Source organism: Xiphias gladius, chromosome 1, assembly GCF_016859285.1.
Source record: "Xiphias gladius isolate SHS-SW01 ecotype Sanya breed wild chromosome 1, ASM1685928v1, whole genome shotgun sequence".
NCBI lineage: Eukaryota > Metazoa > Chordata > Actinopteri > Istiophoriformes > Xiphiidae > Xiphias > Xiphias gladius.
In genome coordinates, this window is record NC_053400.1 from 16,238,799 (window position 1) to 16,255,951 (window position 17,153).

Below are 17,153 nucleotides of genomic sequence, written 5' to 3' on the forward strand. Positions count from 1 at the left end.
GTTCCACAGAGACACAGCTTTACTCGCTGCTCACGCACTGCTATTCCTACAGTGCTTCACAGCTACAGCGAACACATCATAGTGTCTTGTCATGTGGAGCTTGTCAGTTATAAAACAGTAAAATGATGAAGCCTGTATAACTGCAAAGTAACCCCCCCCAAAAAAAAAAAAAACCCATGCATTTAAAATACTGTGTATGAGCCTGGTTAAATTAGCATGATTAAAACATAACCACTTTTTAAAAAACACAATTTTAAATAAATGTCAGCTTTATTCAAAAATGATTGCAAACAAAGTAATGTACAGTGTAAACAAAGTGGATGAGTCAGTCTGAGTCTGAGTCACTCTGAGTTTTAATGATCCGTCTGGTTGGGCTTTCATTGAGGGTCCCAAAAGTATGCGGTGGCCAGAGCTTCATAGGACAAAGGGCAGAGAGAAACAATGGGTTAAAACAGAGATAGGACTCATATAATGGCAAAATAAAGCACTTTGAACCACTATGTACAACACGTTTTCTCACTTATTGGACACATTTGCTAATAAGGCTTTTAATGATGCATTTGACTTCATAGAAGATCTTGTAATTTCATCAGCTGTCGTGATAGGGCCTCCAGTGGAGTGCTGCTGTCCAATCAGATGGACAGAAGGTTGGCTGACCTGTTTCCAGGGTCGTGGTTGCTATGACATCCAGTGACATGACAACACAGCAGAATGGAAAGCTAGACAATATGTTGTCCAGGCTTTGGTCATTCAGACACACTTGCTTTGAACTTCTAACTGACTCATGTCTCTGCATTGTGCTTAAAATGGCCATACTGGACTGATAAAAAAAAAAAAAAAAAAAATTTAAGAAGAACATCATACATGGCTGGGCCGGGAGCTCAACACCTAACACAGTTAGAACCCATTTATGAGAGATTTAATAGTGTCCTGATTTTTCGAAAGAATATGTTTTTAAATACTTGACAACATACATACGGTACACCTCCCCAGTTACCTTCAAGCAAACACGCCCTCGGATGAGGGCATAGGGAATTGGGCCATAGCTCCTTGAGTCAGTGGAATTCCTAAGGTTATCTCCTTCTAGCCATACGTGGCCTTTTGGGACCTAAAAACATCACCACACACAAAAAGGGGCAAAAAAAAACAAAACAAAAAATGATTACGGTGTAGACCGTTTTACCACAAACAAAGGAATCAAATACAAAAACAAAACTCCGAAACTGCAGCACTACTTAACTTATTGTCGTTAACTTGAAGTGAGTTGATATATTATGTAGTGAGAATCTACCTTAACCCCAACCCCTACTCCCAACGAGTCGCCTCAGCCATCCCTCCCTCCTCAGTCTATCTTAACGTCAACCTGCCTGTCCCTCTTTAACCCCGTACCGTCTTAGGAGAGGGGTCATGGGTAACGGGCAGGGTCGGGAGGGATTTAGTAGAACTTCAAACGGGGTCATTAGGCTGTTGGCTGAGATCTGCGCCCCTCCTACCCAGGGAGGGCAAAGCTAGAGAGGGGCCTGAGATAACTGGGCAGAGAGGCAGAGAGGCAGAGGCAGAGAGAGAGAGAGAGAGAGAGAGAGAGAGAGGCAGAGGCAGAGGCAGAGAGGTTGAGAGAGAAAGAGAGTGAGAGAGAGAGAGAGAAGAAAAAGAGGGCTAAGCTGCGGCTAGCAGCAGTGTCCAAGGGTCTCCACCGCGGTCCGACCTGCCAGTGGGGCAGTCATCCAAGCGGGCTCTAATTCACAGTGACACCAATTATGATTAATCTCATCACTTTAGGAGAGTAGGCTTGTCAAGGCCCTAATTAAGTGCGCTGTCCCCCCTATATGTGCAGACAGGATCAACAACACATTATATTGTCATAATGGGCATCACAATCCACGAGTCTATTTTTGTGTTGCCTAACTTTTTAACGGCAAAAGTCCTCTGGAGGAAAGAGAATAACATGAATAAAGGAACAGAATATTATCCACACTGAGGTGACGTCACATCTTCGCCTCAGATCGTATTCCTTATGCCTATCACCCGCCTCTCTGATTAGAGTTTTAAGTCCTACTGTGGGATGCTGTGTTTCATTTCATATTCGATAATTGAGACAGATGATGTGACATAATCATGAGCCAGTGACATGTTGACCTAACATGAGGTAAACAACTCACTGAATAACGATGACACAAATGAATATCATTAAAGGAGTCATCTGAGAAGCATATGTCAGCATGCTGGATTCCCACCATTACACCTCATTAACATGGTAACATATGCCGGCTCCCAAGCACAGTAAAAAGAAACACCATCATTTGTCATATGTCAAACCAGAACCCCGTTTCCCCTCATCTTCCTTAAAAAAAAAAAAACCCCAAAAAAACAAAACAAAAAAAACCCCCAACATCATTGTATACTCATACTAAAGGCTTAGAGGTTTGATTAAGACATTTCAACTGTTTGTCCAGAATTTGGTAAGATGACTGCTAAGTGGACAACCTTAACACACAAACACTTAATTTCTGGATAAGTAGGACGCTTTTCATAGCTGCTCTTAACATCACTTCAGCTCTATTACAATCCAGCCTGAGTGAAATCACCACGATCAATCAATCCGATCAACAGCAGCAAGAGGCGGGAATTTGAATTTGAGCCTCAAAACAAATGGCCTCATAGAAAAACCCATGCCTGAATATAGACATAACCCCTTTAAAAGATCAACCTGGCAGTACTTCAGAAAAGTGAGAAAGTGAAGAGGTCTGAAATCTGAACCAGCGTACTGTGGCTAGGATAAAAGCTTATGCATATCACCTTACAAGTCGCAGGTGTGTGAACAAGGAAAAAAAAGAAAAAAAAAACATTGTAAGTGAAAGGCAAACCTCTGAATAAAAACTACATTGCTGCAAAACAGTGGTGTAACCAGATAAAGCACCGTCTTTGACTCTTTTTCTCAAAGACAAATGCTGTTTCAAGTACATGTAAACAGCCACAAAACCACGAGTCTCACTGGATTTCTTGCATGCCTATCAATGTTTTCTTTAAGACATTTCTTTGCATACACGGTGGTGAGGAGATACCTGAGCCATTTCTCATTTTAGCACGTAAACAGTATCAACATGTCTATTTTTGACAGTGGATTTCCAAAGATCAAGGTAGGCCCAACACAGAGTTGTAGTATCTAGATATGGAGTCACTTTAATCTGCCCTGCTGGCAGCTCTGGTGTGATGGATGGCAGAAATTGCACCTGTCCTGTGGATGTAGGCTGGGTCGATGCGAGGCATTGTGTATCTGCCAGAGACGTGTGTAGAAGAGCTGAAACTGGAGCTCTCCTCACTGTGAAGGTGTGTTGTTTAACGGCCACACTATTACAGTGCTCATTATGTTAACATTATAGAGGTGGTGAATCATGTTCCGCTTAAATACATACAGGCTTATAGAGTTCATCTTTCACCATACATCTTCACTGCAAAGAAAAGAACATCTCTCTCTCTTTGCTATAATATTAGGGATCAAGTGTCATTGTTTTGACACAATAGCTCAGACACAGAAATGATTCCTAAAAGGTGACAGGGCAATTAGTCTCCTGTTGGATCTCTGAGGGTAGAGGACCTGCCTGTCTGTCAGAACAAAAAAGGAGGTGATGACAGGGTCTAACACCACCTTCCAAAATTCATCTTTACAGGTCCACCCATAATGCCTCACACCATCGTAATAGCCATACACAAACACATATATCCTCTGGAGGGAAGGGAGAAAAAAAAAAAAAAAAAAAAGCCCAAACATTTATGTTAACAGCGGGTATTTTCTCAGTTACCTCAAATGCTGTCACATAAAGCCAGTCATTTTGCTCCGGGCTGTTAAAACATTAACATGGCAAAGCACATATTAGGCTGTAAGAAATTTTAAAAAATGCTTAGTGACAATCAGCTTTGTGAAGAGTAGCTTAACGGTCATTTCAAGCTTGCCACCTTCTTTGTTTGTGAAGCTGACAACCGGAACAGTTTAGAGGTAGCAAAACATAGTATTACAAATACAAATTTAAAAACTCCCATATTTTATCAAGATGTGGAAGAGAAAAAAGAAGACCCAAAATCACTTGCTTAATGAGGGAATTGTCCCACCCTGAAAAACAAAAACAAAGCAAAAACAAACAAACAAACAAACAAAAAAAACATCAACCCTCTCAGTATTTTTGATTCCTATATTTAAAAAAAATCCTATTCCTGCTGCATAATGAGCCCAGCTCCCGTCATTCACCAGGTATCAGACAAAGTCCGGACACATTTCTTGTACTAGTGATGTTGGAGCCTTACTGCACAACTATCAAGTTTAGCTCAGCACTACTATACTGTGTTTGAAAAAAGTAATTTCATCTGGTAAAGTGAACAGAGTTAATATGTAGGGTTATAACCACCTGAAAAATATACGGGTCAATTGAATACCAGTTGTACATTTGTAAAAAATAAACTCAGACGTTAAGTCACTAATCTATTAGGGGACTGAACAAAAAATGAATCGGTAACAATTTTGATAATTAACTATAAGTCAATCTTTTAATCAAGCACAAATGACAAACGTTCTGTTTCCAGCTTCTCAAATGTGAGGATTTGCAGCTTTTCTTTGTTTTATACCATTCTTATTTGAACATCTTTGGGTATTGGACTTTTAGTCACATAAAACAAGAAATCTGAAGATGTTGCATTGTGCTCTCAGAACTTGTGATGGTACTTTTGCATGTTTTCCACATGTCATTGAATAAACCATAACCCACACTAATAAATAAACAAATGAATAATACAGGGCTATGTACGTCACCCCATGACTAAAATGCATCTTACTTGTGTGGACTGTATTCTCCAACAATGACTTTTTAAATGTCAAAGTTGATTTGAGTCAAGTTGCCACAGTCCGCTCAGCCAAAAAAGATTAATCACCAGACTAGTACTACCTATGGTTAAAAATATTTAAAATAAAAAAAATAAAAAAAGCTTAGAATCTCACCAAGAATCTGGCTTTTTTTTTTTTTTTTTTTTTTTTTAATAAAAACAAAAAAGTAAAAGTTAGGTTTCATCAAGACAAAGCTACTTGGTTTGAATTCCTGTTTAACAAAGGTGACTACAGCTTATAAGCAATCATACAAAGTCAGGCCTTAAAAAGTCAGTCAGTCAGAAGAAAGAAACCCTGATTTGCGAATCTCTAATACATATCATATTTATATTGGTGTGAAGCAGATCCCATGAACCTGGTTGGCATGAACTGACCGTAGAAAACTGATGAAAGATATACAAAGTGACCTGAAATGTACTACAGCATATGCCACAAATATATCACCATCGATTTACTGATTTAGGTAGCTGTGAGGTATAAATAAATGAAAGTGAAGGAGCAGCCTAAATGAAGAGAAGTCAGTAAGCTAGTGGTAAGCCACCTAGTGGTAAGTTTTTAAAAAAAAGACTTGAACTTGAATCTGTAACTACATCCTGGGATCACAAATCGCAATGCAACAATGTCACCTATTGCAAGTTCAGTCCTCTGTAGGTGGAGGTGAAGCCAGCATAAGAGGAAACCTCTTTATTTCCCATTTCATTAGCTTAATGACACTTACAGGCTTGGCCTTATGCTATGTTTCACTGAACCCATTCAACAGTCTGCCCACAGTCTATAAAATACACAATAAATTCAAAAACATGCAACATAAACACAACCTCTGATTTGCAGATGTATGTACACACTCACACACACTCACACACACCTCTGCCCACCCATCAGTGTGTCCGTTCGGCTGGCACTAACTCTAACTGGCTTCAGAGAGATTGCAGGCCTGAGATGTGGGCGTTGGGGAGAGTAGTAATAGAAAAGCAATGACAGTGGTTTCAGCAGCGGAACCCCTGCTCACTCTCTGGTTTTATCACTGTTCTGAGGAAATATAGGTGTTGTCAAAAGCTGATATTTTGACCAATGACACAAAATGGATGTGTGAGGTCTAAAATGTAAACGACTAAGACAGTCTATAGACTGTGGTACACACACAAAGAAAACCAAAGACAAACTAAAAGATGGTTTTACATTATGCATAGAGTTTCTGTTTGTCATTTTACGGTGAAACAAACTATCAAATGTTGTGCTGTAAACGAATTCTTCATTCACTGTCTATTTTACTTCATACTTTTTATCCTTTTTCCAAAGAGACTCTCTGAGTTGTAGTTGTCGGAAGCAAAACTTACCTGCCACCAGGAACCTTGCGTGGTAAAGCAGGTAATAACAGGATTTATAAGAAAAGCAGCTGAAAAACATGAAACGTTCAACAAATATGGGCTTGTATGATGTAAACATACTCACATATGTGTGGGTCTTGAACACATCTGATGGGGCACTTGTGCAGACTTTGTCTCCCTCTAACCCAATTACCCTTTTACAAACGTTCATATTTGGGTCAAATGGACTCTTTGCAATTACTATATCACCCCTGAAAAGAAATACAGTCACTTGATTTGTAACTCAAGGTGCACTGATTCACAGAAAATGCTAAATATCTTGTATTATTTATGATGTACTGTGCATAATACATATTCCAAAATGGTAACTGTCTCCTCTTTTTGCCATGAATCCACTGACTGGAACCCACTTTTGTATTTTGCAAAGATGACGACTCATCCGTTCAGAGAAGACAATATCATTGTTGACAATGGTTGGCTCCATGGATGGACCAGAGCACTGAAGCAAAACAACAAAAAACACAATTATTTCTTGTGCATGAATAAATTTCATAATAAAAAATAAAAATGAAAATATCAGTCACTAATTCTATAATATTAATAATACCAACCACCACAAATTCTCCAATGTATTCAAAGGCACAATGTGCAATGCAGCCATACTGGACCGTGTAGCCCACAAACCCCAAGGTCTTCCCCAGCAAATGGCGGAACATCTCCACCTACAGCACAAAACACAACCACAGGTTATGGCACAATTTAAAATGTAAATAGTTATCAAATGCTCCATACATACAGTGGAGAGGAAATGAATCAGCATCTGATACATTTATGGTAGGCTTACGTCCTTTACGGGATTTCTAAAAACAAAAGCTGTTTGGGGTTTAAATTTTTAAAAAGGTATGGACAACATTGTCACAGTTAGCCTACTGCTAAGATGGCACATTCCCTGGTGTTTCATTCTCAGAGGCTGAGCAGCCAGTTCACACCAGAAAACTGCCCTGAACTTTGATCCAGTGTAGGATGGACCAATCAACACCTTGTGCTGAGGTGACGGACAAACACAGAAGCTGTGACACATCCAGCCATGCACCTCCGCACCGTCAGCAGCCAGTCGCTGACACTGTGCAGCCTCCACTACCACCACAATCATTACAACAGTTATCAACTTCTGTCAGCACCATAGAAACACAAAGACAACCCAGCGCCCAACCACCCGCCCTGCAAACACTCTGTCACACAAACACACACAAGGACTATGCATGTGTCTTCTGAGCAAACATCCCAGACACACTAAGGTTATTGACTTTCACTCAAGCTGCAACCTGTTGGATGGACAGAAGAAAGTAAGTCAATCTTTACACACTGTCATGCAGATGTATGCTGGCGCAGGCGCACCTGCGCGTGCACACGCGCGCGCACACACACACACACACACACACACACACACACACACACACACACACACACACACACACACACAGACAGACAGACAGCCAGACAGACAGACAAAGAACTGTATGTTTAGAAAAAAACAGATACAACTTGGCTTACACATTAGCCTGTACTTCAAACATTTTTGATTTAGGCTGCTGTCCCGCCAGTCAACCACAGGGTAAAGAAATCTTTTTCTCTGTCTGCCCCATTCCTTCTGTCTCTTTCCCTATTTCTCTCTCCATGTCTTCTCTCCCTCCCAGGGTATTATTAACCAAAGCAAGCAGAGCGGAAAGCAAAGCCCCAAATCCTCAGAGCTCTGGGAATGACTTCCCAAAGATGGACACGGATTAGACCCCCAATTTCTCCCTTGCCCCCCTTTCTCCCCAGGTCCCCAACAGACCGGTTGTCAGGTGGCTCTCCCAAGCCCTGCCAAAGGTGTTACCCCTAATCCCATTACCCCCCTCCACCCTTTTCACACACACACAAACAGACACACAATGCTCCCTTATTCATGCCAACTATATTCCACCTATTAAACCCTCTATCTATTCTTTCATCGCTAGCATGGTTTGTCTCTTTGGCCCATTCGACATCCTCTCTGATCCAAAAAAGACCAACTCCATCCTTTCACCTCCCTGTGTGCTGCTACTCCGCTCTTCCCTCTGTTCCATGATCACCCCTGGCAACCTTCTGCTTTTTGCCGCCACTGTGAATGACAGCGCTCGAGCAGGTGAAGGGGGACATATATACTCTCAGCGCAGGGCCCAAATGAAGTGCCCCTTTCCAGTCGCAGCCTGCTCCGGTCTCTTGTTCTGTTCCACAGGAAATATAAACTCAGTCCTCCCCCAGCTGGTACAATAACACCTCTGGCCCTATAATTCCTCTGTTGGGAAGCAAGTGGTCTAAAGGTTAATGTGAATCTCAGGTCTGCACTAAGGTGACATATTCAACTCTATTTGTCTTGCTCTCAGCTTCCTCCACCAGCATCTCTGTCATTGTGGTACTGTAATGCACTCTCAGACATGATCTCACATGTGCTCTTCCTTCTGCTAGGCTGGGGATCAGGAATCTTTGCTAGCACTCGTTCGCAGTGGACAGCCTCCCATACAGCTGCCCTCATATCCCTGTTTCAGCCCCCCCCCCCAATTCCAGTGTGCATTCATCATAGGTAGGGATTAAGGGACTTTGCATAACAAGATCACACGGCCAGTGACTGATATCAAGAGAGTCCATATGCAACCGCCTGGTTTTCTGAGGCACCCTCTGTCATTGATAGTGTGTGTCTCTGTGTGTGTGCATGTGGTGTGATGTGGCGTGAATGTGCACAGACAAAAGCATTACCTATGTGTTTCATAAAAAGTGTATATGTGAGCTGTGAGCTTACTCCTTTGGGACCCAGAGAAGGTGGACATCCACAGAGACCTCTGATTGGATCTCTATTACGTCTAATTCTCCCGAGCAAAGAGTCAGGGAACCCGCACTATCTCTTGCCCCTAATACCCAGCACATGTGTGTGTTGGGGGATTCCGACATTAATTGAATGCTATATTACAGCTGTAAATTAACACAAAGCCTCTCTGTTAATCCAGGATTACACGCCAAACATGTTCATGGGAAAACAAAGAAAGTCAGTTCAGCCCTCTCTGCAGAACCATCTGTGGCCACAGGCCTCCCGTGGTCACAGCGCAGCGCTACAGTAGCGAAAAGAGGGGATCTCAAATGAATAGCTGCCGATGGAAACACCTCATTGTGTGTTTAACTCTGTGATCCTCTTACTGAGGGAGCTCCGCCAACTCAGGGCAGAGCAGTCACAAGTAGAAGAATGGGAAAAAAACAAACAACTTTTAGTTTTTTTTTGCCATATCAACCATGAGCATTGAGGATGCCTATCATTATGTCGATCCAGCAGTCAAAGGCGTTCTGAGTGAACAATTTGAGACACTGCAACAATAAAACATGAAGGAGGTGCAATTCTGAATAAAGACGCTTCCTGAATGTCGCTATGACTGATTGACTGATATGCATTTGGCAAGTTGTTATCGTTCTTTCATATGAGCCAAATGTGATGATTCTACGGGATAAAAACAATGAAATGACCTTGGCAATATCATAATGTTCAAGGAAGCTGTCTTATAATCAAGACTGGTGGCAAATGCATCAACACGTATGACATTTCTTAAAGGTTGTGATTTAAAGATAACTAGCGCATCATTAACGTCATTAATTCAACAAAAAATATCTTCATCACAGTTTATACACTGGAAAAAACTTTGTGCCTAAAATGAGGATAATAAGTTGCAATACTGAATTTTTATTGAATGCACACAGTTCCACTGAGTTCCACTGGCTAATTTAAAAGAATTTGGTCATTGTCATTCATGTATTTCAAAGAAAACTCAGCTAATGTAGGAACAGCAACCAGCAAAATAAATTAAACAAATGATAAAGTGAAGTCAACAACACTGTATCAAAATTGATACCTAATTAAATACACATTATTGAAGCCATAAGGAAATATTCAAAAAAGGAATTACTGCTACTGGTCTCAAGAGATATGAATCTTCCATTGGCTTAGTAGTGTTAATTGATATACATGGCCAGTCTATTAGAGCCACAAAGAGAATTTCAATCCAAACAGCACACAAGGGCCTTGCAGTGGACTCCTTACACAACTAAATTAGAAAAACATGGGCTGAGAGAGAGCTGGGCAACGGGGGGGCTAAGAGGCTTACAAGTCCCTTGTCAGATATTCCTCTTCTCCCTGAGGATCCCAGATGGGAGGGAGTCTGGAGGAGCAGGCAGCACCACGAATCCCACCTCTGATGTCTTCCTCTGGGCAGCAGAAGGCAGAGGAGGGTGGGGCATTAGTCCTGTTGAGCAGAGCTTGATTTGATCTTAATGTGAGCTATAAAAAGGAGGTTTGGCAACCAAGGGGGTCTGTTTCAACTATCAGCCCAATCAGAGATAATCCTACTGATTTAGACACAGACACCTGGCTGGATGGATAGTGACAGATGTAAAAGTCTCAGTCACAGAGTACTATGTCTTGCCCCCATGTCTTCTAGGTCTGCCTTCTATCAGAGGCTTAATTGAAGCGACTGATCTCCATATTGCTCTTTTCATTGTTGCTAACGGCAACACAGCCGTGAAACAGCTGAGCGAGGTTACTATTTGAGGAGCTGAGGGTTTAAACCTACAATCAATGGGTCAGCAAGTGCAAATAATAGCCAAGTGATATGAATACAACTGCTATGAAATGAAAGGAAGTGTAGGTTGACAGAGTCCCCTGCCAATTACACTGAATGGAAAAATCAGCCACTAAGTCTTATTGTATTGACCACGAGCGAATGCGCGCTGCTGGCCTGGTGCTGAAAGAGTTGAGAGATCTTATCTGGTGGTGTGTCAGATTCACAAAGTAGTTTTGCTCTGACCAGCTCATGACAAAACCTGATATACACGTCAACAGAAAACCGAACCTATGATTTTTAAGAATGTTATTTCCTTTAATTCTAAATTAGCATGCGTTCTGTACTTTTTCATAGTCTATTTTTCTTCTAGACTATAGGTCAAGCTAAATATAGCTTGCTTTATTTCATCAGCAAAAAATCTCAGGAAACCAAAATAAAGCTATTCAAACAATATGAGATGTTGAAAAAAATGGAAAAAGTCAAATCCTTAGATAAAATTAGCTGTGTACAAAACCCATCCTCTGCTTATTGTACTTGCACCCTTAGAATATTACTTTCCTTCCAACGCTAACAAAACAAATACGGAGCATGTTGATGATAATCTTGCCTCCTCCAGACACAAGAGGTCTACTGCTTCTTGCTGTTCTTCACTGATGGCAGAACTAGACTGAAGAAACCAAAACAGTCTGACCAGGAAAGATCTGACATGTTATGACTGCTGCCATTATATAGCTCAATCAGATACAGAGACTGAAAGAACTGACAAAAAAAAACACTGCAGGAAAAACACACGAACAGATGACACACTGAAAATGGAGAAAATTACGTTATTTTTTACAATTAGGCTACTGTGTTTACACTGCCACAAACTGTATTGTGCTACAGAGCCCATGGGTTAAAGAGGGATTGAAGAGAATTAGAAATTAGGTGACTGGCACTGTACAGAGGACATGGAGAAAGTTTCCACAGCAATGTAATCCTGCATCTTGCACGTTGCACTGCTGAAGCAGGCTCTCCTCCTTCTGAGATGCAGGTCAGTCAGCGCATCTTATTTGTTTCATATAGGCTTTCCACAATGCCCGGTGTTGTCAGTCATAATATATTCCCTTGGTCTCCTGTCAGCACATATAAATCTCAACAGTGCTGTCAAAACAGCAGGACTGCCTCTGCTAAGAGCATTTGTAAAGTGAGCAGTTGGGTGATTGCTTCTTCTGGGGCCTTACAGTATCCTGTGATCTTGTGATGCCTCTGGCCTCTCTCTGCCACACAAAGCTTTTTACAGCTGTCTTAAGGATTACACTGATCAGTCATCAGACAACCACTATGAATAGTGGATATACAGCTCAAAAGAAACTGGCTTTTCCCCTACCAGTGGTTCGCCTAATCTGACAGAACATTCAGATCTCTCGAATATGTGAAAAAGGTTTCCATCATCAATGGGCCTTTTTCATAGCAGACATTTTGACTTATTAGGAAAAACACGGCAACACAACCCTGTAAGCAAAGCCACTTCATGGAATTTATCCATCATGAATTTTATTAATTACACTTGTTATTTTACCAGTGTAATTTGTCAAAATGTAAGGAGTGAAAAGGGTCCATTAGCTGATGTGCACAGTATTGCATTACATTCTACATTTTAGTGTGGAACCTCATATATGAGTTCAAAGTATTTTAGTTTTTGTTAATGTTGGCAACTTTAGCATGCAGAGGGGCAATCGCAATGTGCTCAATTATTTTAAATAGATTCTACTGTCACAGTACTTGGTTTTGTGTTGTAAGATAGACTCATATTATATTTGAATGCAAATTTGATATTTTAAATGTTATTACTGCACTTAAATACAACATTTTTTACTGATGGTAAAATCAACAATATTTTTTGGGTTACAAAAAAACTCAAAAAGGAAAAGATATGTATATAATGTATAATATATTATTTCCATATATTTTTCCCCTATTTTACCATTCCGAGAAAACTACAAGTGGATCTCAAATGCTCCAGTTTATTACTGTGTTTCGGGAAAACAAAATTCCTATCAGCAATAGGAATGTTTTTCAAATTGAAAATGAGGATGCCAGTAGTTCCTCATCAGGTTATACTCAGCTGTGGTGTAGAGCAGGTATAAGCAGGAACGGTCTGTGTTGGTGTTATCACCTTTAAGAGTAGTGCTTATTAGTCTGTGATCATTACTCAAAACTTTTCAAAGTGTGAGTGAGATTCAGAACAAGCTGATGCTGACAACTTCTATCCACTCTATCCTTGGGCTGCAATGGTTTCCTTCTGTATGTCTCTAATGCTCTGAGCGTTCCTCCCCTCACCTTTTCACCTGCAGAGCCCTCCGAACTGAATGTGATTGGGGAAGTGATGCACGGATCCACAGTGACACTCACTGTCAGCTTAAAATGACTACAGTGTATATAACCATAAATACACATATTTAGTGATTTACATAGAGCTGCAACCACGTGCACAGGCACATGAAGCTGCTCTGTATTATGATGCACTTGTACAACTGCACTCCATGACCTATTTATTACATTACATTACATAAGACCCACCATAACCTAAGGATGTAAGTTAGTAGATAGATTTTGACAGATTCATTTATAGTCTTAACAAAGGCCATGCCTTGACAGGGAATAGAATAGAATAGCATAGAATAGGGATGAATGAACAATGCAGCTATTGTAATAGACTCACTTGTGGCAAAGTATTTTGTATACTGATACACTGCAGCCAGTATCACCATATATTAATTTCTCATTTGTCACTAGTACACTGGCACCAAGCCTTTCTGTTCTTTTTTAGCGTTTGGAGATTACAAATCAATGTGTTATATTGTGTGTTATATTGTGTCATGCACTTAATATTTGTGCATACTGTCAATCATAAAAGCAGTTTTCCTCAAAAAAAGAGTCCACTTTCTGGCAGTTACGGCCGCTCTACACACAGGCAGGAGTAATGTCAGTCATTAACATGTCGATGTGTGTTTTAAAACACTTAGACTATACTGTATAGTTCTCGTTACAGACGGTATCAATGAGTTTTCAAAAAAAAAAAAAAAAAAAAAAACCAGTGACACACACTCCATTGCGCAGTAAACCAACTTAGTCTGTTCCTGCTTAATGGACATAATTTCCCCATTCATAAGCATAGGCTATGCTCTCCTCATTGACATATACTCTAAGGATGGTACGGTATCTTGGCCTGGTATACCCTGCAATCGGGCCCCCAGACTAGACTCGGCTAGTCTCAACTAGAGTAGACTAGAATTCGTGCGTACACCTAATTCGGTCAAACAACGTTCAGATTCTGTCAAGTATTGCAAGGAACTAACATGGTCATAGCCGCAGAAAGCAGGAGTCACAATAAATCTTTAGGCATGTTATAGCTTCTGGTTAAGGCCAAGCACACATACGCTCACGTTTTGTTTTTTGTTTATTTTGTATAAAGCACGAGAATATGCACCGTCAGCTAACATATAGTAACAGAGATTGACTTACCTATAAATGTTGGATTCAATGCTCTGACCATGCACTTAACACAACAAATTGAACTTCCCTTTGCCAGCGGCGCCGTAACAATCGCTGCCCTGATTGGTCGAGCTCTACCAACGTCTTTTATGATTGGACAATAAGCTCCAAAACATTAACAAGCGTCACTACTTTACTAGCAATATGGCAGCTCCCATGAACACTGTGGCTAAACCCTCGGCTGAACGTTCACTGTTCAGTACTACGAGTTTTCAGAAGAAAACAAGGAGCAAGTTAATCTCCATACCTGGCACCAGACCTTCGGTTCAAAACGGACAGCTCTTAGTTTCCACCGGTGTCACCTCTCTCGACTTTCTGCTCGGTCAGTCTTGCTGTTGAGGCTCAGCGTTAGCGCTAGCTACACAGCTAACAGTGTTTCTCAATTTAACGTCAGTTAAATACACTCATATTAATTACAAAATACTAGTGTAATTAATTTCTCGAAAGGGAAACCTATCAGTCGAACAGGAGATGAAGTTTTGTCACTGCCAGGGCAGGACAAACGATACTGAATGCGTGAAAGTTAATGTTAGCAGTATGGATATCACACAGATTTCAGGCATATTTTGTTTGAATCTGTTACATTATACAGAAAGCTAATTTTACACTGCATTGCACAAAGCCCACTAGGAGGGATTTGCCGGGAAGTTTTGTCTGCAGAGATTTTTCTTGTTAGAGGCTAATGTTGCTACCTTACTCCACTGTTTCTGACTTAAGCCACCAAGGAACAAAATAGTACAAAAACTTTGATGCCCCTGTCTGGTCTTAATGCTCGTGTAACAGCTGCCATTTAAAAAAGGAAATGCCTCATTAAAATATGCTGCAAAATTCCACTTAATTGATACTTAATGACATCTTCTTCCAGTTCTTATAACATTAGATTTGAGACATAACATAAACAACTTTTGCTCTCAAATTTATCACAAGTTGACATATTTGGTATACCATGAGCAAACGAAAGAGCAAGAAAAGAAAGAAAGAAGAACTAGGCACTTATGAGCTAAAGTCTGATTGTGTGTCGTTTTCCTGTACTAATGCAGTAATGTACCGTCATCGCATATTGTTTAATGACGTTTTATGATATGATAAGATAAGGTATGCCGTTCTCAAATGGCACACAAACCATTGTAATGTATAGACACTAATGTTTTATAGGAGAAAATACATGGGAAATCTTTAAAATCATGAAAAAATAAATAATCCTCATTCTCAGTCCTAACCTTGTTCAATAGGATGGGCTTTGTTCTCAAAATCTGGTTTGGGATAGTCTTTGTAGCTTCTTTACCACATTGTAAGCCAATGAAGTATGTCCTCCCTTCATCTTAAATACATAAATATTGAATAACTGGGTAGTTACTTGGGTTGAGATTCTTATGTCTCAGAAGGGCCAATGCTTTCTTCTTGTGCAAGTTTTTCATCTTCTGCAAAAAGACTGGCTGGTAGATAAAAATTTAAATTCACAAAATAATTGATATGCTTGGACCTCTGACATTAATGTATCATGCCTTTTATTTAAATCTAAAACAACATTTGGAGGATCAGATGAGTGCACTTCAAATGTCCAAATGTCCGAGATGTCACTTGTCTTGTTCTCTCATCCTAAACCTATTAAAACCCCTGTAATCTCAGATTATTAGACATATACAGTACTATCTTGCACTGCCATACAGGACCAAGGTCTAGGGGAACCCCAGAACATTGTGGGTTAAATGAAAAAAAAAAAACAACAACAATATTTTGTGTTGAATGAATTTAATAAAGCAGTCAGAATTGTCAACGGCTGTCCGTAAAGCCTCTTAGTTTACCTGTGGTCTTTGATCTGATTTTTAAAAGGGTTTATGGAACTCTTGCCATAACCAGAAAACATGAGATGTCTCATCAGATAGTCAATTCTCCACCAAGCCTTTTTTCATGTAAGACATTTTGACATCACAGCAGAAAAGGCACAGATGTAAAAAATTAAATTAATGATGGTTGTATTCCATTTAGCTGCTACGGTTTTGGGGTCCTGCTAATTTCCGTACTCACTTATTACTATGACAAGTCAAAATGTCTGCTGTGAAAAGGGCATATCTTCTTGTTAAGATGAATACACAGCTGTGGAGAGAGTAAAGGAGGTAGCAGTTGGCCAAAGCGAGGCTCCAAGTCATTCACACTGATCCAGAGCAAGACAGAGTCTGTAAAATGTGACTTATATATTTTTTTTAAATGATGTTATTGTTTTTCTTTTCTCAACAAACAGGTGGTGGGTTAGCAGTTGGAACAGTACTTCTCATAGGTGAGCTTTTCACGTTTCAAATCAAATATGATTTGATTTTAAGGTCCCATGAAGTGGTATCCTTATTTTATTTGATTTATTTCATTTTGAAACACGTTTGGGCAGAAGATAAGACAGTGAGGAATCATACTTATTTGGCATATTTCATTGGATCCTTTATAGTACATGTAAATGCATTTATATTAGAAGATACTGTAACTTCTTATGGATAATTTTGCTGATAATTTCCTACATTGTAATCAGACGCTGAAGTGGTAAAGAATAAATATTTATAAATGAGATTAACTTTGAGCAAATAATAAACCTGAGTTTACACAGCCTGTGGTGAATATTGTGTGTGTGAGATGCCATTGTACACCATACACAACAGTTCACTCATCCTGAACTACAGTTAACCGTTTTGTCTTTAGGCTTCATGAGCAAGTTTAATGTGTACTTACCATAATTCTTAAAGCAGTGTTTTAATACCCGAAGCCATGCTCTTTTATTTGCTGTGACTGGAGCCATGGAAG

General features: G+C 40.1%; 2 protein-coding genes across 4 annotated transcripts in view; one reads left to right on the forward strand and one right to left on the reverse strand.

Moving 5' to 3' along the window:
- Positions 1–251: 251 nt before the first annotated feature.
- On the reverse strand, positions 252–15,113 carry immp1l (inner mitochondrial membrane peptidase subunit 1). Of its 2 annotated transcripts, none has more exons than XM_040134165.1 (6): positions 14,611–15,113; positions 6,813–6,923; positions 6,612–6,700; positions 6,326–6,452; positions 998–1,108; positions 252–412 (listed from the first exon to the last, which is right to left on the reverse strand). In XM_040134165.1, the coding sequence occupies exons 2-6, from the start codon at positions 6,915–6,917 to the stop codon at positions 326–328; spliced, it is 519 nt and encodes a 172-aa protein (XP_039990099.1). In that variant the 5' UTR covers positions 6,918–6,923; positions 14,611–15,113; the 3' UTR covers positions 252–325. The 2 variants fall into 2 exon arrangements, with proteins under 2 accessions (XP_039990099.1, XP_039990089.1); XM_040134155.1 differs by lacking the exon at positions 14,611–15,113 and adding an exon at positions 14,334–14,455.
- Positions 14,466–17,153, forward strand: part of elp4 (elongator acetyltransferase complex subunit 4) — a 54,324-nt gene continuing 51,636 nt past the window's right edge. The window contains exons 1-2 of one of the 2 annotated variants that reach the window (XM_040134141.1): positions 14,466–14,685; positions 16,606–16,641. In XM_040134141.1, the coding sequence (XP_039990075.1) occupies positions 14,508–14,685; positions 16,606–16,641 (214 nt within the window). In that variant the 5' untranslated portion in view covers positions 14,466–14,507. The remainder of the gene's footprint in view (positions 14,686–16,605; positions 16,642–17,153) is intronic. The other variant, XM_040134132.1, reaches the window with a different exon arrangement.